At 49.0% G+C, this 27286-nt stretch overlaps 1 protein-coding gene across 4 annotated transcripts in view; it reads left to right on the top strand.

Moving 5' to 3' along the window:
- The window catches only part of FAM234A (family with sequence similarity 234 member A), a 460740-nt gene that overhangs the window by 358155 nt on the left and 75299 nt on the right, over nt 1-27286 (top strand). For all 4 annotated transcript variants that reach the window (XR_015300694.1, XM_086941371.1, XM_086941370.1 and 1 more), the window contains exon 10: nt 931-1083. Coding sequence is in view for 3 of the 4 variants with exons in the window: in XM_086941371.1 (XP_086797497.1) it covers nt 931-1083 (153 nt within the window). In the remaining variant the exon portion in view is untranslated. The remainder of the gene's footprint in view (nt 1-930; nt 1084-27286) is intronic.

Genomic DNA, 27286 nt, shown 5'->3' with positions numbered 1-27286 from the left:
TGAACATGCCCTCAAAACTTCTACTTGGTGTGCCACTAGCCTCTACTCCATTGGCTGCCCCTGATTTCTGATCTCCATGTCCATCTTCAACCAACATCACTTGGTGGTCACTCTTCTCTCTATTGACATCCACCCTTCACATAGAGGCCCTCAATGCGTTCCCAAAAGGCTTTCGATTCTGTCTGTAGTTATAGCATTTTGAGTCGAGAAATTGCTGTTGCCTTCAGCTTCTTTTTTGCAAAGGACCTGGGAACAGCTCTGTATCCCCGGAAACCGATGGGCAGCAGAAGTGGAGGCACACAGTTTACATATGAAAATGATGGGGGAAAGATGAATGCAGGCAACAGAACCTCAACTTCTTATTTGCCTTAAATGCAACCTACAGTTCTCGCCTATAGCCACAAACCTTTAACAGGGTCTGGGTAATTGATATTTCAAATATGTCACAGCGGTGTTACAATAGGGGCCCCATTAATCATAAAAAGGTTATAAATTAGGAGGATTTTTCTGGCAGTGAAATATTTTACACCCTTTCAAGCATCTTCAAAAAAAGGAACAACAATTAATGTTTAAAACAGAATGGGTAAACCGTTTTAGGTTTTTTCACTATTTAGACAAATCCTAGACCTCTCTGAAATGTCGCCAGTAATTTACCATTCTGACAGATTTTATTGCAAGTGTAACCGCAATAAGTCTGGATCAGATTTTTGTCTTAAGCTGTTAAAATGTATGGGAGTTGGGTTATAGGTTTACGTGCAAGTACTGATTTAATGAACTATGTTATAAAAAAGGTGTGAGGATATTAAACAATGATGTGTAACAACCACACATTTGTACACAATTCTGTGTGCTGTGTACTGCTTCTTTGGGCTTTTGTGTGGCAGTAAGTATATTTATACAAATTAATAACAGTTTTCCTTTGCTTGTTAGGTCATGATTCTTGAGAGCACCTCGGGATCCGTGCATTGGGAATTGGAACTCAATTACAAACCGGGGAGCCCAAAGCCAGCCACACTCCGGACTGGAGATCACAGGTCCACGTTCTTGTTCTGGGGAGACTATCAAATAGAGACCAACAGTACAGTATGTCTTGTTTCATTTCTACAATTTCTTTGTTTTGAAATAGTGGAATCAGTAATTTAAATCATTTTTGGATATTGTGCATTTTACTAGTCTACAGATGTTTTTGATGTGTTAAAATTCCCTTAAACTAAACATAGTCTAAAAGGATCATCAACCAGATAATAATTTTGAGAACTATAATAAGTCTCGCTGAAATTTCCATATCATTTGGTTGGTATGAACACAAAGTAAACTATTACTTTTTATTTATCTTCAGATTTTTAAAATCATTTGTGTTTAGTTATGCTCTGGGTGGTGGAAGGAAAATTGAAATTGAGCTCTATAAAAGGCATATGTAATGTAAAATGTAATGTAAAAATTATTTGTAGAGCGCTCGGACACCACTGGTTTCATGGCGCTATGGGGCAGGTAAACTCAGGAGGGGACAGGGGGCCGGTGTTCAGTCATCATATGTATATATATCATACGTCGGAACAGGTGGGTTTTTAGTAGTTTCCTGAAGGACATGTAGCAGGAGGTTGACTGGAGTTCGTAGGGGAGAGAATTCCATGTTTTGGGTGCCAGAAAACAGAACCCAAGGCCGCCGTGTTTCTTCCGCTTGAAGGAAGGGACAGAAAGAAGGTTGTGGTGCAAGGAGCGCAGGTTACTGGAGGGGACGTAACGATGGATCCTAGATGTTACAAAGGTAGGGCCATGGCCAGTCAAAGATTTGAAGACGGTACAGCCAAGTTTGAAAATACCACCTTTCGCCACTGGCAGCCAATGAAGCTTTTTCAATATGGGGGAGACATGTTGATGTCTAGGTTGACGAAATACAAGTCTCGCCGCTTGATTCTGCACCAGTTGTAATTGGCGAAGTTGGTAGGCTGGAATGCCAACGTAGAGAACGCTGGCATAATCAAGGCGGGAGATAACCAATGCCATAATGACCAGTACAAGGGCCTCAGTGGTCAGAAACCTGGAGATTTTTCGAATTCGTCGTAGTTGGAAAAAAGATGACGAAGTAACTGCCTTGATCTGGGGTGCCAATGAAAGATCTTTGCTGATGGTGACCCCTAAACTCTTTACAGAATCAGAAGGGGAAGGAGCGGAGCCCCAAGATGATGGCCAAAAATTGGGGTTCCAGGGATTAAGGGGGCCTCCTTTTAGAACCAGCTCCGTTTTGTTGGGATTAAATTTCAATTGGCTTTGGGACATCCATTCTCCAATGAAGGTCATAGTAGACTGAAAGTCAGCGATGGATGTGGGTGTGGAGTTAAGATTAAAGACCATTTGAATGTTATCAGCGTAATTGAAGATGGTAACAGGATAGTTGTGTAGGGATTGAATCAGGGGTTGCATATATAGGTTGAATAAAAGTGTTGATAGGGCCGATCCTTGTGGAACCCCACAGGTTAGTTTCTCAGGGGTGGCTGAGAAGGGGGATAGGCGAACAGCCTGGGAGCGATGGAATAAGAAGGATCTGATCCACTCTAGCGCTGTGCCCCGGATGCCGGCGCTGCCGACACTGTTGATCAAAAGGGTGTGATCGACCGTGTCGAAAGCAGCCGACAAATCCAGAAGCACAAGGGCCTGGGGAATGTTGTTATCAGCTCCCTTCCTGAGCTCGTTCATCACAGCCACAATAACAGCCTCAGTAGAGTGTCCCGGCCGAAAACCCGCCTGCTGGGGATCCAGAAATTGGAAAGACTCAATGAAGGCACTGAGACAATTAGTCACATGGGCCTCTAGAATTTTACTAAGAAAAGGGAGTAGGGAAATGGGGCGGAAATTACTCAGTACTAGGGGATCCGCATTGGGTTTTTTAATAATAGGCACCACTGCGGCACATTTAAAAAAGTCAGGAACAGTGCCAGTGGTCAGAGAGCTATTGAGTAATGAAAGTGGAGGATCGGGGCAGGCTCGAAAGGCTTTTTTTAAGACCTCAGGGGGGCAACTGTCATTTGGGGAGCCAGAGTTTACTCTATTTAGGAGGGCCAAAAACTCTGGCTTTGAAATTAAGGGGATATGGTCTAGCACCAGTGGATTTCCACAAGTGTTAGCAGGAATCAAACATGGGATTGAGGGCAGAATATTGTTTTTGATGAGAGCAATTTTTTCAATGAAAAAGGCGTTTAATGAGTCACACAGTACCTGAGAGGGGGCCGGCTTATGCTAGTACCCGGTCTGGTAGAGTGAGCTCATTAACAATGGAGAAAACATCTTTGGATTTGGACGAGGAATTAATGATTTTTTGAGAGAAATATGTGGATTTGGTTTGTAAGATAGAATTTTGATATTGTTTTAATAGGGAGATGTAGATAGTTTTCTCCTCAGGGGTGTAGTGGCGCCGCCAACGGCGTTCAGCCTGCCGCAGGGCTAGTTTCTCCATTTTTAGATCCTCGGAAAACCAGCGCTGAGCGTCGTGAGGGCGCTTAGTTTTAATTTTTTTCATTGGGGCGACTTTATCACATGCTGATTCCAGCCAGTTAACAATGCTAGAAGCTTGGGCGGAGGAGGAAGACAGTTCCTTAGGGGCCGAGGAAGTCATATATTGGGACTTTAACAAGGGAGAAACCTTGTGAGCTTCTTTGGCTCCCTCCTGAACAATACTTAAAGCTTTCTTGATATTTTTTTTTTTAAATGGATCATACCCTGTGGGGAATTGCTTAGAATGTAGAGATTGTGCTCGAGGGGTAGTGACATTACCATCATATATTAGAGATTCATCTGACTTTCTGATGATTATTCAGAATATCCCTTGAAAGAGTAGTTATCTGATAGTCAACCCTGACGTTATATCATTATACATGTCAATACAACAGAAATGGAAAATTAAATCCATTCATCAGCCTTCTCTAACACATCCATATGCTCTTGGAGATGTTAGGCTATTGCATGGAATATAATGTCTTTGTTTACAATTCACTTTACCTATGGAGGCAAGGCGCAGCCATGGGCACCTCCTTCATCCGAAAATACACAAATCTTTTCATGGGGTGGTGGGAGAGGAACGTGGTGTGGGCTGAGTATAACCAGACAAGATGAAACATTGGTGTTTTGGTCTTGATTCATCAATTACCTTTTTCCTTATTTGAGACAACACTGAATCTTCACGCTGCCTATATTGAGAGGTTGAACAACAATGACTATAAGATCATATTAACCCCTTCTGTGCTGCGCGAATTTTTCTGCGGTGTTGAACATTCCATTGGGCCTATGGAACCATGACGGAACGGTTCCGTCATAAGCACAGGCCAACTTACGCTCATGACGGAACCGTTCCGTCATGAGCATGGAAGGGGTTAACGAGCAGCATGAGCAGGAAGACCATTGACGTCTTGGATGCCATACTGTTTGGTAAGATACGGAACTATGCACAAAGGTTCATCAGAATACGACAGCTAACAATTGTATTTTTCGTACGAGCAGTGGGCATTCCAAAGGCTTTTAAATGGATCATACCCTATGGGGAATTGCTTAGAACGTAGAGAGTGTGCTCCAGGGGTGAAGACTTTGAAACTCAGTCCAAACATTTGAGAGATTGCTTCAAATTTAGGGGCCAGCCCATGGTTCTTGAGGATGCACTAGCCAGAGACTGAACAAAAACAGAGAAATCCTACTGCTATCAACAATGGAAAAAGCAGCAAGGGAAAGTGTGACAGCCAAAAGTGTGCAGGGTCATAACAGACTTTTCAGTGAATCTTCTGAGAGTCAGAAACCTTTTAACAAAGAGATGTAACCTGCTCGGAAATAATGAACATATGATGTATACCTTAAATCACTTATTGGTCAAGTTGACAAAGTTGTATGTAAAATTTGACAGACCCCTTTTATGAATCAATTTATATATTCTCCCAGATCCAGGAAATCAATGTCATTTAAATTGTCAAACAGCCTACTAGACAGTTTACAAGACCCAACATCAACAGAAATTCTTGTCACAGGAGATTTTAATATGAACCTGCTGCAGCCTTTCCCCCGTGATAACCATATTATACAGCAGGACCATCTCTGGCTTGCCCCCAAACAATCTCCTTTCTGGTGAAGAATTGGCTTGGTAGTTTGGTCTGCCCTGTTCCCATGATGCACTGGGCCAGGGACAGACTAATTTGCATATAGCCAGGTTCTGAGCTGGGATGGTGCAGTGAGCTAAATAACGGTGATGGATCAAGCCCTGATCTTTGGACTGGGTAAGAGTGGTCTGCTTAATTCAGACACTCTGTTCATCACCACCCCCTTTTCTGAATCGTTTTTGGCCACTATAGGTGTGGCAGGGTATACTCAGACATGAGTCCCTTGCTCACTGCACCATCAGGATCCAAGCAAGCCGGGCCGACGACGGCTGAAATGCCAGAAACTGGTCCCCGGAAGCTTGTCTCCTTTCTGGTGAAGAATTGGCTTGGTAGTTTGGTCTGCCCTGTTCCCATGATGCACTGGGCCAGGGACAGACTAATTTGCATATAGCCAGGTTCTGAGCTGGGATGGTGCAGTGAGCTAAATAACGGTGATGGATCAAGCCCTGATCTTTGGACTGGGTAAGAGTGGTCTGCTTAATTCAGACACTCTGTTCATCACCACCCCCTTTTCTGAATCGTTTTTGGCCACTATAGGTGTGGCAGGGTATACTCAGACATGAGTCCCTTGCTCACTGCACCATCAAGATTCAAGCAAGCCGGGCCGACGACGGCTGAAATGCCAGAAACCGGTCCCGGGAAGCTTGTCTCCTTTCTGGTGAAGAATTGGCTTGGTAGTTTGGTCTGCCCTGTTCCCATGATGCACTGGGCCAGGGACAGACTAATTTGCATATAGCCAGGTTCTGAGCTGGGATGGTGCAGTGAGCTAAATAACGGTGATGGATCAAGCCCTGATCTTTGGACTGGGTAAGAGTGGTCTGCTTAATTCAGACACTCTGTTCATCACCACCCCCTTTTCTGAATCGTTTTTGGCCACTATAGGTGTGGCAGGGTATACTCAGACATGAGTCCCTTGCTCACTGCACCATCAGGATTCAAGCAAGCCGGGTCGACGACGGCTGAAATGCCAGAAACCGGTCCCCGGAAGCTTGTCTCCTTTCTGGTGAAGAATTGGCTTGGTAGTTTGGTCTGCCCTGTTCCCATGATTCACTGGGCCAGGGACAGACTAATTTGCATATAGCCAGGTTCTGAGCTGGGATGGTGCAGTGAGCTAAATAACGGTGATGGATCAAGCCCTGATCTTTGGACTGGGTAAGAGTGGTCTGCTTAATTCAGACACTCTGTTCATCACCACCCCCTTTTCTGAATCCCAAACAATCTGCAGCAACAACTAACGATAGGTTAAGGAATTCAAAGGCGGTGACACTGGTAAAAGATATTCAATCCTTTGGGCTAAGAGTATTAAATGGCAGATATCAACAAGATCCCCTCCAGCTTGGACCCATTACTCATCTGACTCACACTCTAAAATTGATTTCACAGCAGCAACTCTCCCTCTACTTCACATAATTACATCATTCCAGATCAAAAAATCAGACAAAAATGACCATGGACAAAAAATTATAGGCCTTGATGTTAAATGTATCCTCCACCAACAGGCAAATACACTGCTGGGGGAATTATAAATGAGAAATTATTAGACACTGCAGTTGTCTAATGACACTACAGGTACTATCGGGGAGGCCCAAGCAGCCCTTATCAGGTATTCTTTAGTAAGGAACACCTTACCCCGATCTCCAAATGGGCAGTCTTTACAAAAAATGTAAATAACAGCTACTCATCAAAAAACCGCCCAAGCACACATCGGGTTACAAAGTGCTCGCAAGACTTAACAACCATTTGCAATGCAATAGGTCTCACATTAGGAAAGTTTGAGCTATTGGTCTTGTAAATGACAAATTTTGTATTTATGTGTTGGTTTTGAAAATAGCGAAATTAATAGCTTTGTTATTTACAATGCCAATTGTTAAAACTTTCGCAAATGTGACACCTATAGCATTTGTAATGCAATATGTGTTGTATTTATGTGACTTAGATGTATTGATATTACAAATAATAATGGCTTTTAATTTTTTTAAATAATTAATACTTTAATAAAAGTTATTGTAATTTATAATGGCAATAGCTTAAACTTTTGTAAATAACTTTTGTGAAGATTTTGTTCAGTGTATTTTATTGTGACGAAAATCAAATAACAGAAGTGAAATACTAACATCTTTTTGTGACATTTGTAATAAAGCTTGAAACATTGAGAGAACATATTTGAACTAGTTGTTGTTGAATGGTTGCACAGATTGATATTGTGGTGGCACCGAGTGATGCTGTGGCGTTCAGTAGTGCCCCTCAAAGATGATCGGTACGACCATCGAAGAGCAATTATTTGCAAATTTACTGAATTACATTTTTGTCTCTAAAGTCAGTGTAGGAATGTAACTCTGTGCTCCACTGCTCGTGGCATACCAGAGCAGCGAAGTGCATGGGGCTTGCAATACGAGCAGTGGATGTTTCTCTCTCCTCTCGTATGTGATTTCTCGGAGCCAGCCTACACTAGGCAGGCGCACAGGTGGTGGTTGTGTGGCAGGCCAAATCTTGCTGCGTTCCTTTGTGAAAAAGGAATGCAGCAAGATGTGCACCAGCCACACTGCTTGACATGCATCTGAGCTCACATTTTACACCAGGGTCTTAAATCTGTTAAAAATGCAAACGGCACTCACACTGCTCGTTTTGCGAATTTTGGGCACCCATGCTGGACACAATATGCACATATAGACACCATCTGTTATGGCACAGGAGGAGAAACTATTTTTGGGAATATATTATAGGCCACACTTTGTAAGTACTGTGCAAAAAGTTATTTTGTTTAAGTTGTAGGTAAAGTTGCCAAATATGGATAGAAAATGGTTCGGCATTAATTGTCTTGAGAATTATAAATCCCAGTGACAGAATGACCACCAAATTGAGGAAGGCCCCTGTTGCAATGAATTTTCTGTTGTGGTGTGACTTTAAACAACCGAATGGGGCATTTAATGTTCTCTGAAGGAAGCCTTTCGCTCAACATAGCTCTTTTATATGTAAGCTGGACAAGTCACCAGGTTTTTTCCCCACATAGTGGAAATTATAACTTTAAGGCTGGCGTTATTACCATACCAAACATGGCAGTGAAATGAAGGGGCGGTTCACATTACATATGTTCTTCCGTGTGTTTACTTTTCCACACTGCTGTAACCTCACTGTATATTTTAAGAATAAACATCTGAATTTAAAGGCACGTGCATGTCAGGTCACTGTGTTGTTCACTTCTGTGCTGTTTAAAGGATGGTAACAATCTGTCAGGGTCTTTTTTAAATGGGAACGGGCATAATTACACTATCTTTTATAAGACTGAAAAGCACTCTACCTCGACTTCACCAAGGCTGCAACATTATCCCTTTTGTTTTGAGCACTGGTAGTTGCCTAATTGAGTGGTGCGGATTACCATGTTTTTTCCATTTGCGCGTTTTAGACCTACCATGTAATTTAAAGTATGTATCGTCAAATGTGGAATAAAAAGACAACTTCGCTTAAATTACTACAGTTGCTACCGTCAGCACCCTGCTTTTTTTCTTCAAAACGATAATTACTTCATCTCCTCTACAAGCTGCAGGGGCTTCCAGGACATTCTCTGTCGGTTTGTCTGCTTTACAAACTGCTGGGTGGGAGACGTGGTATGATGCTACCCGTAAGCCAGCCATCACTGTGACTGCCAGACTACACTGCACAGCCGGTGTAATAACCTGGGGAAAATAACACGTCTTGTTTGTGTGACAGGCTTAAAACATGTGGAAACAGGACTGAGCACGTCACTTCACGGCTCCTTGCAAATGAAACATGGCACGGACGCTCCCAGGAAGAGCGCACACCTCCCTGCATCGCAAAAATCTTGTACCCCCACCAGCCCGCTCGTTCTACCTGCCCCATGCTATACATATTAATGGACAGTTCGGAAAACCCAACACCCACGTAAGTGTAATTCTTCTAGCAACACATAAGAACTCAAAGTCACTGAAGTAAACTTTGCACAAAAAACACGTCGGAAAGCAAGATCTGTGTTATGATTTGCCCGCAGCTGTCCAATATCGATCATCATTCTTACTCACCACAATTTAAAAATAAAACAGAAAGACAAATGTTGTTGGCTTCACAAAAACACCTGCATGCTTCACCCCGACACCGGAAACTATAACAACACTGACATTTTAAAAAGTCCCTTGGCCCAGAATTCCTATTTTTCACCTCACAACGGCTTCAGTTATGCTTCAACTATGCACAAGGCTGTGATCCCGGCACTACACGTTACAGAATCCACGTGGCCTCACAGCACAGCAGCGTACCTTTCTCGTGCCCGGCGCTCGGCGGTGCAGCACAGGGCCGAAAAGCTCTTCGGTGTTTTCGTCTCCTCGCCTGAGAGGAGATCTTTCAGCTTCATTGCAGCGTTTTAGTTTGGTAAACAGAGTTCAGCTCTGTAAAACCTGCAGCACGAGTGCGCATAACATCAAACATTATAACAGTCAGATTTTCGACTGGTGGCAGTCTACAGTCTGAGCACAGCAGCTGCCTCTTTTTATAAACGTGCACGCAACTGCGCACAGATGGGCTCACCAGGTTGACATTTGTGTGCGTCGGAAGACGAAAACACGGCAAGTAACGGTTCTACAAAGTGAAAACAGGCTGAATTTAAAGCACAATGCTTACCTGATCAAAAGTAAATCTGTTAGCATCTTGTAACACCTTGAGAGGTAAACAACAGTATGTGGACATTCTGGTGCATATAAGTCACTGCAGCACAGGCCCGCATCCCGAAACCGGAAGTTCGGGAGCGTCACGCCTGTAGTGAGGCGGGACTTCCGTCTTCCGCGAAGCCCGCGCCCACGGAGTGGATGGGCCAGGAGCAGTCGTGACGCATCGGTCCTTCCCCTGAAGCTGGGCCCGCCTTTCCACCACTGCCTCCTCCACCCGGAGCCTCCGGAGATGCAGAGGAGCCTAACTCTCTAGACGGCCGAAGTACGAGGAGGCGCCTAACCAGTAAGTACCGATTCGGGGGTATGGCAGATCTCCCGGTGCATGGGGCAGGGGTAGGGGGCGGCTGCATGTGTATGCGTGCGTGTCTGTGTGTGTGCGTGTCTGTATGTGTGTGTGTGCAGGGAGGGTGGGGGGGCGGCAGCGTGTGTATGTGTGCGCGCAGGGGTGTGGGGGCTGGCTGTGTGTGTGTGTGTGTGTGTGTGTGTGTGCCCCATTAGTGCATGCGATCGAAGCGAAAGCAGGGGCTGGGAGTTCGTCTGCGCAAGCGCGGCTCAGACGCGCGCTCCCGTGGTCAAAACTGAGACTGCAAAAGCGCGCGTCTGAGTCGTGTCCACATTCCCAAATACGGATCACAATAGTTGTCGAAGCTGACTGCAATCAATGCTTCGCATTGAATGCAGGTCGTGCTTCGACCTAAAAAGGACTTAAATACCTGCCTCATGTCGCATTGTAAAGAGGAAGCATAGGAGCCCTTTGATTCAAGCGGACCGGAAGTTTATTTATAAAATATACCGAAAGATAGTTTGGGAGGAAAAAATAACAGTGCTAAATTTTGGGCAAAAGCATTGTATCTTCAATAAAAAGAAAAACTCAACAGACTTCTGGAAGATGGTGAAAAACGGAAACAGGGCCCCTATCGCTGATTATAGTTCAAATTTAACAGGAACAGGTTGGGTCAACTTTTTAACCAAACACGTCAATCAATCCACAGAGGACACAACACTCTTCAACGATGAGACATAAAGCACAAACTCCATAAGCATCATAAATCTAGACAACAGTATGCTTAGCTTTTTTGAAGATCAAGTATGCACATCAATGCAGACGTGATGGAATGCTGGGACCGGACGGAATACCACAAACATTGTATAAAACAAATCCCACCCTCTGACTTTAGTTTTCAACAATGCGCTGCAGCTGGTAACTATCCCAGATTCATGCAAAGGCTCTATAATTAATCTGATGTTCAAAGGGAGTGACTGCCATTAGCCTGAAAATGATCACCTCATTACACTATTAGATACCGAGGTAAAGCAATTTGCAGGCCTTTTCTCTACTAAACTATTGATTGGGCGGAAAGAAAATATATAAACCCCCTCTAACAATCTGGATTTACCCAAGGGGCGGCACAGCAATTAGCATCTCACAGCCACATTTGACAGTGCAACATAATCTCCTCTGGCAGAAATTGACACTCTGGGACATCCCTGAACCTCTTTTAAAAGCAATACAATTGCTATACACGGACACTTGGGCAAGAGTAAAAATTGAGAATGGTTCTTTCGTGTCCAGGAAAACAGACATCTCCCAGGGTTTAAAGCAAGGATGCATATTGGAGCCATATTTGTTCAATCTATTTTTAGAAGACCTTACCCCAGCACTGGAAGGGGTAAAGGCTCACCCCCCAAAGGTAGGAGATATGCTTATTTCAAATCATCTGTATACAGATGATACGATTCTCCTTAGTGAAACAAAAATCGGTCTACAAAGCCTCATTGACAGACTAGCTAATTACTCCATAACCAATGCCGTGTTAATTTATCAAAAGAAAACCAAGGCCATGGAAGTTAGTAACAGTATACAGAAAAGGCAGAAATGGTATCTACAAAGACAAAAACTGAAGTCTGTGAAAACCTACAGATACCTTGGGCTATTATTCTATGGCAAAGGCGCCTTCCAACAACATAGGCTGGAGCTACAAAGGAAGCACTTCTGTCATTTCTAACACTACAGAGTCCTTAGATGGTCCAAGCGTCCTAACATTTCTAAAGGTAATAGCACCAATATTAACTCCGAGCCTAACATATGGGAGTGAGGCAGAGACAAAATAGCCTTAAACTCCATTATTACAAAAATATTCAGATCACTTTTCCGTCTTCCATCTAATGCCTCTCCGGCCCAGATAAGACTTGAGTTTGGCGTAGTAAATCAGTGAATCACTTGAAAGGGGGTGTACTCTAAAGTATGGAAAAGAGTTCAGTCCTGGTCGGCCAAACAATAGTGAAAAACCTTCTGGGATGAAGTCCAAACAAGAAACAATGTGTCCTCTTGTCGGTATCTAGACTTGTCCATTGACGATTTGGGTGTTCGACCATTATTGGGTATGACCCTTCCCCAAGGGTAATTGAAGAAAACGATATGGCGTAATGAAAAAAATCTCTGTGGCTAAAGACGAAGAGGCGCTCTCAACTAGATCTCATCCCTGGATGGTTCTAAGCTACAAGCGGACACTGAAGAATCTGTGTAGTAAGTAAGTAAACTTTATTGTATTAGGTTGATTAAAACCATTACAAAAATACATTGGAATCACATATCCACAGGTAAAAGTTTTAAGACATTTTTTTAAAACAGGAGACTTATTATAAAAGTAGTTGTGCTATAAACAGTGATATATGGGAGGTGAGCGTTGTTCATTGCATTAAGTCTTGACCATAGTTCCTATAGTCAGGTCTGGGCCGAATTCATGGCTTGTTAGTTTCTTCTCGGCTAGTTTCAAGAATTTCACCAACTTCCCATTTAATCGCGGAAGACCTGGATCGAAACAAGCGAGAACTGCTTGTCTGCATGTGCGGATTCTTTGTTCATTGAAGGCAGTTTTTAGCAGGGCTACTCTTTCCTCTTTCAGCCTCGGGCAGGTACATAGCAGGTGTTCAAAGTCCTCATTCTCTGCGCCGCACAGCCTACATTTTGTCCCACAGTTCCTTCTCAGCCAAGGTTGGAGATGTGGTATAGATGGTAGGATACCTAGCCTATATTTTAAAAAGGCTTCTTTAGTTTTCCTGCCATACCCCAAACCAAAGTATGCTTGTCGGCCGGATGTTTTATATGTGGACAGAGTCATCCAGGCATGGCGCTTGTGGGAAAAGGTTGCTTTATCTACCACATGCGAGAGTCTTTTTATGCACTTGTTTACTACATGCTTGAATTGTGCATGCGGTAGTGAAGTTTCCCATAGTTCTTTCAGGCTTGTGACAGTCAGGGACTCCTCTAAATATGTTTTGGCCAGCCATTTGGAGTAGCTGGTTAAGTCTTCCCAGAGCTGATGGTTTAAAGTATTTTCTCGTGAGTTCTTTATTTTGTGCCAGCACTTTATATATGACCCCCTTCTTGCAAGCATTTGGCAGGTCAGTCCAAGTTCTAACCGGATCTGGGCTTGTGAGGTGTAGGTTGGCAGGTTAAAGATAAGTCAGTAGGCCTTTGCAATGGTTGTATCCAGCAGTTTTGCGTCCGTACCTCTTAAAGCCTCACTGCCATACGTGATAGATGACTCTATTTTGACTTGCGCCACGCGGAGCAGTGGAAAAAGGGTGGGACCGTTCAGGGTTGACTTTAGCTGTTTAAGTGTCGTAGCTATCAGCATACTTCTCCTCTTGACGGCCTCCAATTGGTTTGAGAAGCGACCTCCTTTGTCGACCAAGATTCCAAGATATTTGTATTCTGAGCAGTTTGCGACAACCTTTGTTCCGAGGAACCAAGTGTGCAGCTTTTTATTCCCAGTTATAGACAAAACTTTGGTCTTGTTGATGTTCGCTTCTAGAAGGTTTGCTTCGGCGTATCTGTGCTGCGTGTTGATAAGGTTTTGGAGACCTACTTTCGTGTGGCTAACCAGGACCACGTAGTCTGCATAGGATATGCTGGGCAGCGCTTTACCCCCCAGGCGTGGTGCATGCGCGTTGCAGGCTTCTAGTGCAGGTGGCAGGTCAGCTGTAAATAAATTGCGCTAAAACACACCCTTACTTTAGGCCTTTTTTAGTCGCAATATGCCTAGATAGGTGTGTGCCATTCCTGAGCTTTACCTGGACCCACGTGTCGGTGTGCAGTTCAATTAAAAGGTTTAGTAGAGGAGCCGGGATGCCTAAGAGGCCAGTTTTCTCCAAAGGTTCCCCCGGTTGACATTGTCAAATGCCGCCTTGAAGTCCACAAGCAAAGGAGAAGAGCCTGTTTAGTCACCCTTGCCTTGTCGATAAGTAATGAAATTGCTAGCAGATTTTTTTGTTGTCCCCGTGTCTCTACAGAATCCCGTTTGGCTAGATGGAATCAGGTTGTGGTTTGTTGCCCATTCACGGAGCTAGATCAGTAGGAGCCCTGCGAAGTATTTAGCCTCAATATCCAAAAGTGCTATCAGGCGGTAGTTTTTTGGCAATGTTCTGTCCCCCGCCTTATATATTGGTGATATGGTCGAGCCCCTCCATAAGGCAGGAAGGCGCCCAGATCAGCTGACAGACATGTAGAGGGGGGTCAGCGTTTCTGCCCAGTATTCAGGCTCAGATTTGAACAGATTGAATTCCGTTCAGCCCTGCTGCGCCGTCTTATCTTCCTTTCGAGATAATTTTCCTGAGTAAAACCGCAGTGGTTCCAAAATTGGCTTCTTCCTGGGATGTTATTGTCTGTGGGGGTTGGCTCTCTCGAGCGACCTGAAGTTTACTTGTTATGGCGACCTGTTGGTTAAAATGTGTTCCTAAGAAAGATTCCCACGAGGATTTAGTTTTGTGGGATGATATTCCACTGTTCTTCGGATTTAGCATTTTGTTTATTGTGGACCAGAACTGGGCACTGTTGTTTCCCTTAGAATCGTGGTGAAGTTTGGCCCAGAAGTCATCTTAGTTAGATCTTTTGACTGCCCATTTCAGTTTATTGAGGTCTGCCCGGTGCTTGTGAAACTGTGCAAGAAGAGTCCCCTCCCCGGGCTTTTTCTCAACAGTCTTAGAGATTTATTGATCGCCTTTTTGTGGATTTTTAAGGCTGATTTCTGGGTGCTGAGATCTTCATTTGAGCACCCGAGCCAGAAGATGGAAAATGTCATACAGTTGTTGAGTATTTGTTTGCAAAATCAGCCGTGAATTTTTCCCAACCTGCCACAGGGTTGCCTAAAGGATAGTTTAGGCTGTTTAATTGAATTTTGCTGCTTGAAGTACCTCCACCGTGTTTGCGACCGAGGTTTTGATTTGTTTGAGGTTTATAGTATAGCTTGCGTGTGGTCCTGTTGGGTTGGAAAGAATTAAGTCCGAAAGGGCACAAAAGGAGACTTCTTGAGGGCGGTGGTCACTGTCTCCCATGTCCCCGAATTTGAAGCCCATCACATGGTGAAAAAGGGGGAGAGAGACCAACGTGTAGTCGATTGTAGAGGTTGCGTTGCCTGAGTTGAACAAGGCCACGGAGGGAGAATCTTCAGGAAATCTTCCATTTAGAGCCCTTAGGCCCATGTGTTCCAGGTCTTCCAGCAGCTCCTTTGCAGGCTTGGGGATTTTGCCCTGACTGCTGAATGATTGGATTGGAATGTTCCAGTGGTAAGACTGGGCCTGAATGTCACTGTTCAAGGATGACCCTAAGATGCATTGATTGAAGTCTCCGGAAAGGATTAAATTGGCTGAGGTTTGCGTGGTCATGACATGGTATAGATGGTCCATTAGACGTTTTACCTCTTGTTTCTTCTTTTTAGGGTTAACGTATGTGTTAATCAACTGGACCTCCTTCTTCTTTCCCCCAAAGTTTAATGTAATCCCAACTGTGTTTATGGCCGGAGAGTTGGTGGTGAGTTCCTGAGCATTACCAACTGTTGAAATTTTGATGTAGGTTGCTAGGCCGCCTGACAGCCGTCTGAACTTGCTTTTCCTTGTAGCTCGAGAATGGTAGCAGATGTAGCCTTCTATGTGAACCGGCTCCTCCAGCCATGTTTACTGGAGGAGAAGGATATCAAATGATTTCACATAATGTAGGAAATCAGTGTCAGCTACTTTGTTGTTAAGGCCGTTTAGGTTCCATGAGCAAAGTTCCAGGTGTGGTACGGCCGAGTGCGGGCCTGACTCCGTTAGATTTCCTTGTCATTGAGGGTGGCTTGATGTATTGCTTATTCTGAAGAGCCAGTGTTCAACCGCGCTGTACGGGTTGGCGAACATTGAGCTATTTTTAATCACTGTCGTTTGAACGGTTGTCGGAGATCGACCCAGTGCGCCTCTCAGCACCGACTTTGTCTTCAGAGTTGTTGTAAGTAGTTGCTGCTTAGGTCTCTCGAGCAGGGGCAGCAGGTATCCTGTGTTGTGGTATACGGCAGATTTAATCCCCCAAGTTTTAAGGAGATTTTGCTCTTCTAAGATTTTGTTTGCAATTTCGGGCGAAATCCATGTTGCTTTTGTCACTTTGTTGCCGTTTGTCCTATCAGATTTTATGAATTCTATAGAAAGAAGGTCAGCTGAGGATATGTCATTTAACTCTGGTATGGTGGTAAGTAGCCGTAGTAAGTTGCCTCTATTCAGTATATCGAATGGGCCCTTTGATTCGTATTCTGGAGTAAAAAGAATGATGGTAGGAATCTTATTTGGATCATTCGGCTGAGCTGTTGGCACTTGGGTAAGAACTTGGGGCCTGAAGTTGCTGTTGTCAGACTGAGATACGTTTACTGTGAGAGTGTCCCCGGAGGAGAGATTGTTGGAAACGGGTACAGATGGAACTACAGGGACACGCGCTACGGTGGAGTATAGCTGAGTTTGGGTGCACAGGAACCCTATTTCTCTCTGTTCTTGAGCTCGGGATTTTTCACAGTGAGTGAAAATAGTACCTTCTCGTGCCAAGACCGTACTGTACTTTGGCTGTACCCCTTTTGGATCAAATGTTGAAAGTGGTTTAACGGGGCTGGCATAGTTTTCATTGTCAGGGCCACGAGTTTCCATCATGTTTTGATTTCCAGTGACACTGCCAGACGGATCCCTCCCATCCTCCTGCCTAGATGTCTATATGGGAGCTACTGCGTGTGCTCCGTTTGGGGTGGATCTGTGCCCCGTGGAGATTGATTCTTCGCTGGCGTTGTTTTCTAGGATTAGGTTCCACGTCTTGCTGCTCCTGTCTTTTTCCTGGCTTAAAAAGTGGGTAAACTTCTGACTTGCTTACGGTTATTAGTTTTTTGCAGCCTTTCCTCTTTTGCTGCCGCCGCCCTTTCGCGTTGAGGAGCGGCGTGTTGACCTTCGAAGGCGGAGAGGAGCATGATGTCAGTCGACCCGCTAACGGCACCTCACAACCCAATGGCGGCATCCACACGCCCTTGTCTGCCGTGCTGGCTATAGTAGGCCCTCCCATTGGTGGTACGAAGAAGGCTATTTCGCCGGGGTTAGTATGGTGGGGCCTTCCCTTGAGCTCATTTGGCAACCCTTCTATCAGAGAGGATACTATTTCTGGAAGAGCTGACAGTTTGTCGATGATGGGACCGCAGCTACATACCAGCTTTGCCTCTTGCTGAGCTCTGTCAATTAATGAGTTTAATTGGCCAAGTTTCTCATCTATTCGCCCAACAAAGACAGCCAGGGGGTCAAGTAAAGTCAGCTGTAGGTCCATTTTGTCAGATTGGAAGTGGAGAGTATCTACAGTTCGTTGCATGGTATTTAGATGAATGTCCCACGTGTTTGCCACGTCTGACGCTTGAGTCCTGGGTAAGGACCTTTTTTGGGTTGTCAATTTGTTGGATGTTGATGACAGAGAAGAATTTGGTAGGTGGTTGAGTTTAAGAAAGTGCCCTCCCGGTCGGGGCCCCTTTTAGTTGGCTTGGTTTTGTTGGTTGATTTCTCCGTTGGCAGGGACGGTCTAACCAGCGTTGTCGAAATGTATGAGGCAACTAGTTCAGCCCACTCCTGTGAGCCCAAGTAGGTTAAGTTGGCAGGGCCATCGCTCACAAGATTTGGTATATTTACCACGTCCTCCTGGACTTTTGCTGCATCTTCGGTTGACTGTAGATGAGAATTTAAGCTGTCCAGTTGGTCCAGAAGGCTTTTATCGGTGATCAGCGAGTTGTTTGGGTTGTCCAGGTTGTCACTACTTAGGGCTTCTTGCCTTTGAGAGAAATCCTTGTCGCTACAGGTCGTGAGGTTGTGCGAAGAATGCTTTGGATTCTGACTAATTATAAGTAAAGGTAAAGTAGTTGGTGTCGGTGAAAAGTCGGTGTACGTAACAGAGGAAGATAAGTGTGGATCAGACGTAACCCCCCTGTCGCCTGTCCGCAGGGCTGGTGGGCTACCGGTGGCTGTGTTTGTAAGCTCGCCCTCGGGCCCTGTTGTCCCCTCTTCAAGTTGACATGATGCAGGAAGGTCGACTGGTGTGGAAGAGCGGTTCTCAATGCCTCTTACTTGACTCAAGGATTGGTCTTTTTTCAACTCACAAGGGGATAGTGGAAGAAGAGAGTCCTGGAGGCCCAGGATTTTTCCACTATATGAAAAGATAGTGGAGAGTGGATCCTTCAAAAAGTTAAATGATGTAATTTTTGGTTGTCGAAGGTTGGGGCGCGAATTTGCAGCTGGTGGGACTTGATCGCTTGCCGCTCTGATTTCTCCTAAAGAAGAACCCCAACTCTCGCTTACTTCATTTGCACTGTCCTTTTTGTTAGCGATTGCTGCAGCGTTCTGCTTTGCCTTTGCCTTTGTTTTAGGCTTGTTCTCGAGGTGAACCCTTTTCTTGCCTGACCTCATGCTGAAATTAGGCCAAGGATGAGCCAGTAAGATCAGGAATCCGCTTGGTTATGCAGGTTTCGTTCCCAAAAACTTTTTTCAGTGGCTAATATCGCTGGGGTGAGCAAGGTACAGGGGAAGGGACGCAGTCACAAAATGCACCCGTCTCTGGGTGTCTCCTCTCCCCACTGTCCTCACGCCTCGCGCCTCAAGCTTTAACACAGTTAGAACAGCAGCTTTTGGGATTTAGATGGATTTTGAATACATTTTGGCGGAGTTGTTCCGGGTGCTGTTCACAGCGAAAATGCAGTGGTCACAGTCTTTGTGGTGCTTCTTTTCTTTCCTGTCAATCGTTTGCCTTTCCCTCTCTTCCTTCTCCTCTTCCCGATTCCTTGTGGTGCTGCCGGACCCTGCCGGACCCTGCCCCCAGTCACTCTGCTCTCGGCTCGTCACGGGGCTGCAGACAAGCTGACTCAGCTTCGACTGCTACGTCTGCAGCTTGCTAGCTATACGGCAGGCAGTACGGCAGGCTGGCTGGCTGTTTAATTTATTGTATGATGGCGCTGTTGTGGTAGTTATAGCTCTTGTGGCTCTTGGCCGTTGACTTTGAGCAGGCAAAAGGGCAGTGATGCGGCTGTGATGCGGTAATGCGGTGAGGGGCGGTGAGGGGCAGGGAGAAGCCTTTAGTCCACGGGCCTAAGCTTTGCCGGTGGCGGCCATGTCTGAACTGGGGTGAATTGTAAAAAACACAGTTGATGGACAGAATGTAGAACAATGTCATACATTCACCCCAGTACAAGGATCTGGGCCTAAATCCATCGTTTTTTTGCACTCCACACCACCCTGAGTTAGACAATGGCTATATGCAAATCAGCTCTGACCCTGTGCCTCATGGGAACAGTCCAGTCCGAACTACCAAGCCATGTCTTTCCCAGACCGGAATCAAGTTTCCAAGAACCGGTTTCTGGCTATCAGCCTTCATCAGCCTGGATAGCTTGACTCCAATGGTGTGGAGAGCCTGGGACTCACGTCTGAGTATACCCAGCACACTCGGGGGGAAAATAGCAAAAAACACAGTTGATGGACAGAATGTAGAACAATGTCATACATTCACCCCAGTACAAGGATCTGGGCCTAAATCCATCGTTTTTTTGCACTCCACACCACCCTGGGTTAGACAATGGCTATATGCAAATCAGCTCTGACCCTGTGCCTCATGGGAACAGTCCAGTCCGAACTACCAAGCCATGTCTTTCCCAGACCGGAATCAAGCATCCAAGAACCGGTTTCTGGCTATCAGCCCTCATCAGCCTGGATAGCTTGACTCCAGTGGTGTGGAGAGCCTGGGACTCACGTCTGAGTATACCCAGCACACTCGGGGGAAAATTGCAAAAAACACAGTTGATGGACAGAATGTAGAACAATGTCATACATTCACCCCAGTACAAGGATCTGGGCCTAAATTCATCGTTTCTTTGCACTCCACACCACCCTGGGTTAGACAATGGCTATATGCAAATCAGCTCTGACTCTGTGCCTCATGTGAACAGTCCAGTCCGATCTACCAAGCCATGTCTTTCCCAGACCGGAATCAAGCATCCAAGAACCGGTTTCTGGCTATCAGCCTTCCTCAGCCTGGATAGCTTGACTCCAGTGGTGTGGAGAGCCTGGGACTCACGTCTGAGTATACCCAGCACACTCGGGGGAAAATTGCAAAAAACACAGTTGATAGACAGAATGTAGAACAATGTCATACATTCACCCCAGTACAAGGATCTGGGCCTGAATCCATCGTTTTTTTGCACTCTACACCACCCTGGGTTAGACAATGGCTATATGCAAATCAGCTCTGACCCTGTGCCTCATGGGAACAGTCCAGTCCGAGGGCCCTCTGCTGTAATCGTACGGACGAGCAACTCCCCCCCCCCCCCCTCCCCCACCCCCCCACAGATGGACACCACACCAAGATAGGTTATGTATACTTTTTATAGGTATTCTTAGGCAGGGTAACTTGACGATACAGCAGGATCAGGATACGAGGATCCCGTCAAGTCTAGTCTCTTTGAGGAAGGGGGTAGCGGGACAGTCTCAGTACCGGTCTGGTACAGGGGTAGCGGGTGTGGAGCTCACAATCCTCGAGCTGGAGGGTTCGCAAGGAGGGGCCGCTGAAGCGCCAGCAGGCCTTCAAGAGGATTCACGAAGAGGACGAGCCGCGGCAGCGCCAGCAGGCCTTCACGGATAGTTCACGACGATGATGAGCCGCGGCAGCGCCAGCAGGCCTTCAAGATGGTTCACGCAGGGGATGAGCCGCTGCAGCGCCAGCAGGCTTTCGAAGATGGTTCACGCAGTGGATGAGCCGCGGCAGCGCCAGCAGGCCTTCAAGATGGTTCACGAAGAGGATGAGCAGCGGCAGCGCCAGCAGGCCTCCAAGGATGAGTTCGTCTCGGTGTCTCTCGACTCCAGGATACAACTGCCTTCCTGCTCTGGAGCTTCCCCAGTTATAGGTCTGGCGCCCTTTGATGTCCGGACCCTCGCACTTGGAGGTCGGGGGTCCGGGATGAGGGAGTCCAGACACCCAGCAGGGGGGTGGAGCCAGCGCCCAGGGAGGCTGGGGGCGATCGAAACCTGGCGGAGGGGAGCCATCGACACTCCTTCTCCCATTGACCCGCCAAGTGGTCTCTTTACCCCCTGGGTGGATGGTGGTGCCTCGATGTCGGGCTTGGCTGGGCCTGAGGCTGAGGTCGACCCGAGGCCACGAGGCCTGGTCGTGGAGGGTCCAAGATGGCGGCTGGGCCGGAGACGGGGGTTCGGGAAGGGACCCGGGCCAGCCGAGAATGTTGTGATCATGAGCCAATGTTCCGTCGGGGAAGAGCTGGGTGTTGACCCGGCGGGCTGCATGTGGGGTTCTTGTCCGGGGAACAGGGGTAGCAGGGGTCCGCGACCCGCCATGCGGGGAGGGGTCGGGCATGCCACGAGGCCTGTCCAACATGCGTCCCCCCCAGCTGAAGGCAGGGAGAGTCACCCATCCTCTTGGGTAATCTCCTCGCCGAGGAGGAAGAAGCGGGACAGGCCGTCTGCGTTGGCGTGGTCTTGGCCTGGGCGATGCTCTACAGTGAAGTCCATCCCTTGCAGGGAGATGGACCAACCTAACAGCTTCGGATTCTCTCCCCGCATCTGCATCAGCCATTGCAGCGGTCGGTGGTCTGTTTGCACCCGGAAGTGGGTACCGAAGAGATAGGGCCTGAGCTTCTTGAGGGCCCACACCACGGCGAAGGCCTCTCGCTCTATGGTGCTCCAGCGCTGTTCTCGGGCCAGCAGGCGTCGGCTGATGAAGGCCACTGGTTGGTCAACTCCCTCGGTGTTGAGTTGGGAGAGGACGTCCCCAACGCCATGATCGGAGGCATCCCTCTGTACTATGAATTCCCGGCTGTAGTCGGGGGCTTGGAGCACGGGGCGGTGCACATGGCGGATTTGAGTTTCTCAAAGGCAGCCTGACATTCAGGAGTCCAGTGTACCTTCTGGGGGTTCTTTTTGGACGTGAGTTCTGTGAGGGGCCCCACAATGCTGCCATAGTCTTTTACGAAGCGCTGGTAGTATCCGGTGAGCCCCAGGAAGGCTCGGACCTCTGTTTGGGTTACCGGGGGCTCCCAAGCCTGAATGGCGGCGATCTTGAGTTGGAGGGGGGCCACCAGGCCACTTCCCACCTGGTGCCCCAGGTAGGTCACGGACCCTTGGCCGATTTGGCAATTGCTGGCCTTGATTGTTAGCCCTGCCCGCCGGAGGGCGTTCAGGACCTCCTGGAGGTGTTGGAGGTGGTCTGCCCATTGGCGGCTGTACACGGCAATATCGTCCAGATAGGCGGCGCTGAACTCCTCCAGTCCCGCCAAGACTTTGTTCACGAGCCTCTGGAAGGTGGCGGGTGCGTTTTTCATTCCGAAGGGCATCACTTTAAAGTGGTAGTGGCCATCCGGGGTGGAGAAGGCGGATCGCTCCTGGGCACCGGGGGTGAGTCCGATCTGCCAATAGCCCGCTGTCAAATCAAAGATGCTCAAGTAGCGGGCGGCCCCCATGCGGTCGATCAGTTCATCCGCTCGGCGAATGGGGTGAGCGTCTGTCCTGGTGACGGCGTTCAGACCCCGGTAGTCTACACAAAACCTGAGCTCTGGGGCGACGCCAGGGGCGGCGGCCTTGGGGACCAGCACGACTGGGCTGGCCCAGGGACTGTCGGAGGGCTCGATTACTCCTAGAGCCAGCATCTTGGATACCTCAGACTGAATGCAGGCGCGTACTCGATCAGGTACCCTGTACGCCCTGTGCCGGATAGGGGGGCTATCTCCGGTGTCGACATCGTGGAGGCACCAGGGGGTGACCCCAGGGATGAAGGAGAATAGGTCGGCAAATTGTTGTAGCAAGTCTTGGCAATCTTGGCGTTGCGCTGGGGACAAGGCATCGGAGAGGTGGACTCCTTCCACGGAGCCGTCCTTTTCGAGGTTCCGCAGGAGGTCGGGGAGAGGCTTGGAGTCTTCTTCAGCCCCACTGTCGGTAGCCATTAGGAGGCTAAGTTCAGAGCGTACAAAGTGTGGCTTAAGTCTGTTGGCGTGGAGGACACGGAGAGGGTTCCGGGGGGACTCCAGGTCCACCAGGTAGGTGACGGGGCCCTTGTGCTCCACCACCTTGAAGGGTCCCGTCCATTTGTCCTGGAGGGCGCAAGGTTCGACCGGGGACATGACCCATACCTGTTGTCCTGGCTCGAACTCGATGGACGAGGCATTTTGATCATACCAGCGCTTCATGTCTTCTTGGCTGGCTTCGAGGTTGGCTTTGGCGAGTTCTCTGAACCGCCGGGTCTGGTTCCGGAGGGTCAAGAGGTACTTGTACACATCAGGGGGAGTCTTCTGGGGGGTCACCTCCCACCCTTCTTTGACCAGGCTGAGGGGGCCCCGGACGGGGTGCCCATACAGGAGCTCGAAAGGGCTGAAACCCAGGGATTTCTGGGGGACCTCCCTGTAGGCAAACGGGAGGCATGGGAGCAGCACGTCCCATTGGCGGCGTAGGGGCTCTTCCAGGCCCATGATCATCCCCTTGAGGGTGCGATTGAATCATTCTACTAGTCCGTTTCCTTGCGGGTGATAGGGGGTCGTAAATTTGTAGGTGACCCCGCACTGTTGCCATAGGGACTTCATGTATCTGGAGATAAAGTTCGTGCCCCGATCACTGACGACCTCTCGGGGGAAGCCCACCCGCGAGAAGATCCCCATCAAAGCTCGGCCCACCACGGGCGCTGTCACGGTCCGGAGAGGGATGGCTTCAGGATAGCAGGTGGCATGGTCCACCAGGACAAGTATGAATCGGTGACCTTGCGCTGTCCGGGGCTCCAGGGGCCCCACAATGTCGATTCCCACCCGCTCAAAGGGAGTGGTGACGATGGGAAAGGGTTGCAGGGGGACTTTTAGTTTCCGGCCGCTCTTCCCGCTGGCCTGGCAGGTGGGGCAGGCCCGGCAGTGGTTCATTACATCGTTCCGCATTTTCGGCCAGTAGAAATGGGTCACCAGGCGGCTGTACGTCTTGTCCTGCCCCAGGTGCCCGGCAAGAGGCACATCGTGTGCCAGGTTCAAGAGGAAGTCTCTGAATCGGAGGGGGACCACCAGCACCCGTCTGGCTCCTAGTTCGGCAATCTTTTGCTCACTGTAGAGCAGCCCGTTGTCCCAGTAGATCCAGTGGGCCCCCGAGGCATCCCCTGCGCTCTGGGCTATGGCTTGCTGTCGGATCCCCTCGAGGGAGGGACACGCTCTTTGTTCTTGGCGGAACTGTTCCTGAGTGGGGCCACCTTCTTGGCGCCACTGGGCCAGCTCCGGGAGGTCTTGGAGTGGGTCAGGTTCTTCGTTGTTAAGTTCCGGAGGACCAGGCTCAGGTGTGGTCTCTTCTGCGACGATCGGCGGAGGAGATTCGGGCCACTCTGGTTCCTCCGTGACGGGGATGGCGCGGGCGGCCATGGATCGGGTCGTTGCACAGACCCATTCAGGGAGGCCCAGCATCCCCAGGTGCTCTCTTCGCTCAACGCCTGCCCAGGGGGAGCTCTCGAGATCGTTCCCCAGGAGGCAGTCCACGGGGGCGTCGTCTCGGACGGTCACTTTCAGCATGCCCTTCACCCCCCCCCCCATTCGAAGGGGACGCGGGCCATCTGGCACAGGCTTTCGGAGTTGTCCGCCGACCTCACTGGACAAAGTACATTGGGTAGGATTTGATCGGGGGTCACCAGATGGCAGCGGACTGCGGTCACACTGGCCCCTGTGTCACGGAGGGCTTCAGCCCGGCGTCCATTGATGGTGACCCACTGGCTGTATTTCTGCGTTTTGGCGGGGATGGGGGCCCGCGGGACCATGTCCCTTTCCCCTAGACAAACCAGGGACATGGCGGCAGGTTCCCACTCGGGCTGGTATGGTTGGCACTCTTCGGCTCCCTCGTCGCCCGGCTCTTCTCCTAGGGCGACAGCGGTGATCTGGCGGTTCACTGGACTCTGGTTTCTTGGGCAGTTTGGATCATTGGCGTAGTGGCCGGGTCGCTGGCATTTGTGGCAGACGACGTTGGAGCGGAATCCTGGTCGTGTTGGAGGGCTTCCTCTTCCGGCCGGGGGCGGGGTGTTGCTAGTGGGGGGCACCGTGACGGTGTCCCGGCCCCGACCCTGGCCTCCTCCTCCCCCCCGTGGGCGGTGGGGCCCTTGGGAAGCTCTGTTCTGTTCGCCTGGCCAACTCCGCGGGACCCGTGTGCTTTCCCATCGATCTGCTTCGATGGCGAGTTTCCGAGGTTCGGTCAGCTTGCTATCGAGGAGATGCTGCCTTAGTTCCACGAAACAATTATTGGAGAGGTGCTCCCACACAATAAGGTCGAATAACTGCTCGTAGGTGGTGATCTGGCTGCCTTTGATCCATCCCTCGAAGGCTCGGCTAAAAAAGTTCACGTACTCCACCCAGGTGGTACCGGGGATTCTCTTACAGTCTCGAAATCGCTGCCGGTACATCTCGGACGTGAGCCCATAGCGAGTGAGAAGGGCGACCTTCATGTGTTCGTAGGATGTCATCTCGTGGTCGGGGAGTTGTAGCAGGGCATCTCTTCCTTCATTGACGAATCTGCCCCATAACCCGGCTCCCCAGTCTCTTCGCGGAATTCGGTGGGAGATCATGGCTACCTCGTAGGCCTTAAACCATTGCTGGATATCGTCGTCCCGGTAGTATTCTCGGACGACGTCCTTGGGAATGTGGACCTTGGGGTCCGTAGGGGGAGCGGAGCTCTGGTTCTCGGGGACGCCAAGGTCTTTGTTTTGTCGTCGAATTTCTAGCTCTTTTAAATTGCGCTCATGCTCGTACGCTAGTCTCTTTTCTTCCAGCTCCCTCTGGCTCTTTTTCTCTTCTCGTTCTTCCCGGAGCCGTAAGTGTTCGAGGGTTATCTTTTGTTCTGCCAGTTTTAGTTCTCCATCTAAGCGGAGTCGAGCCAGTTCTAACTCGTGGAGCCGGCTTTTCTCCCGTTCTCGGGCCTCTTCGGACGAGTGGCCCGCTCTTCTTTCTTCTACGGGGGTGGTAATTGTTTCTGTGGTCTCAATGCTTTCATCTTGGGGTGGGGACGTTTCCGTCTCCACCCAAGACTCCAAGGCGTGCTTGAGGTCATCTTTGGTGCTCAGTCCCGTGGTAGCGATGCCCAAATCTATGCAGAATTGTTTCAGTTCTTTGTGGCTGTAGTCTTCCAGCCGTTCCATCTGAAATTTTGCGGTTGTTCCACTTTCTTTTGTCGTCATTGCTACTGTGTGTCGTGGGGCGAGTTACTCTCTGTACTATTATGCGTCGGCTCGGATCGCGCCGCTGGCCACCAATGTTAGACGGGGACCGGAGGGTCGGCCGAGCAAGGGGGAGAGGCCTCCTGGCGAGGGCCCCCTCCTGTAATCGTACCGACGAGCAACTTCCCCCCCCCACAGATGGACACCACACCAAGATAGGTTATGTATACTTTTTATAGGTATTCTTAGGCAGGGTAACTTGACGATACAGCAGGATCAGGATAGGAGGATCCCGTCAATTCTAGTCTCTTTGAGGAAGGGGGTAGCGGGACAGTCTCAGTACCGGTCCGGTACAGGGGTAGCGGGTGTGGAGCTCACAATCCTCGAGCTGGAGGGTTCGCAAGGAGGGGCCGCGGCAGCTCCAGCAGGCCTTCAAGAGGGTTCACGAAGAGGACGAGCCGCGGCAGCGCCAGCAGGCCTTCACGGATAGTTCACGGCGAGGATGAGCCGCGGCAGCGCCAGCAGGCCTTCACGGATAGTTCAAGATGAGGGTGAGCCGCGGCAGCGCCAGCAGGCCTTCAAGATGGTTCACTAAGAGGATGAGCCGCGGCAGCGCCAGCAGGCCTTCAAGATGGTTCACGCAGGGGATGAGCCGCGGCAGCGCCAGCAGGCTTTCGAAGATGGTCCACGCAGTGGATGAGCCGCGGCAGCGCCAGCAGGCCTCCTAGGATGAGTTCGTCTCGGTGTCTCTTGACTCCAGGATACTACTGCCTTCCTGCTCTGGAGCTTCCCCAGTTATAGGTCTGGCGCCCTTTGATGTCCGGACCCTCGCACTTGGAGGTCGGGGGTCCTGGATGAGGGAGTCCAGACACCCAGCAGGGGGGTGGAGCCAGCGCCCAGGGAGGCTGGGGGCGATCGAAACCTGGCGGAGGGGAGCCATTGACACTCCTTCTCCCATTGACCCGCCAAGTGGTCTCTTTACCCCCTGGGTG

Source organism: Lissotriton vulgaris, chromosome 10 (assembly GCF_964263255.1).
Source record: "Lissotriton vulgaris chromosome 10, aLisVul1.2, whole genome shotgun sequence".
NCBI classification, from domain to species: Eukaryota; Metazoa; Chordata; class Amphibia; order Caudata; family Salamandridae; genus Lissotriton; species Lissotriton vulgaris.
The sequence above is the reverse complement of the archived record's forward strand: the minus strand, read 5'-3'. Positions and strand labels throughout refer to the sequence as shown.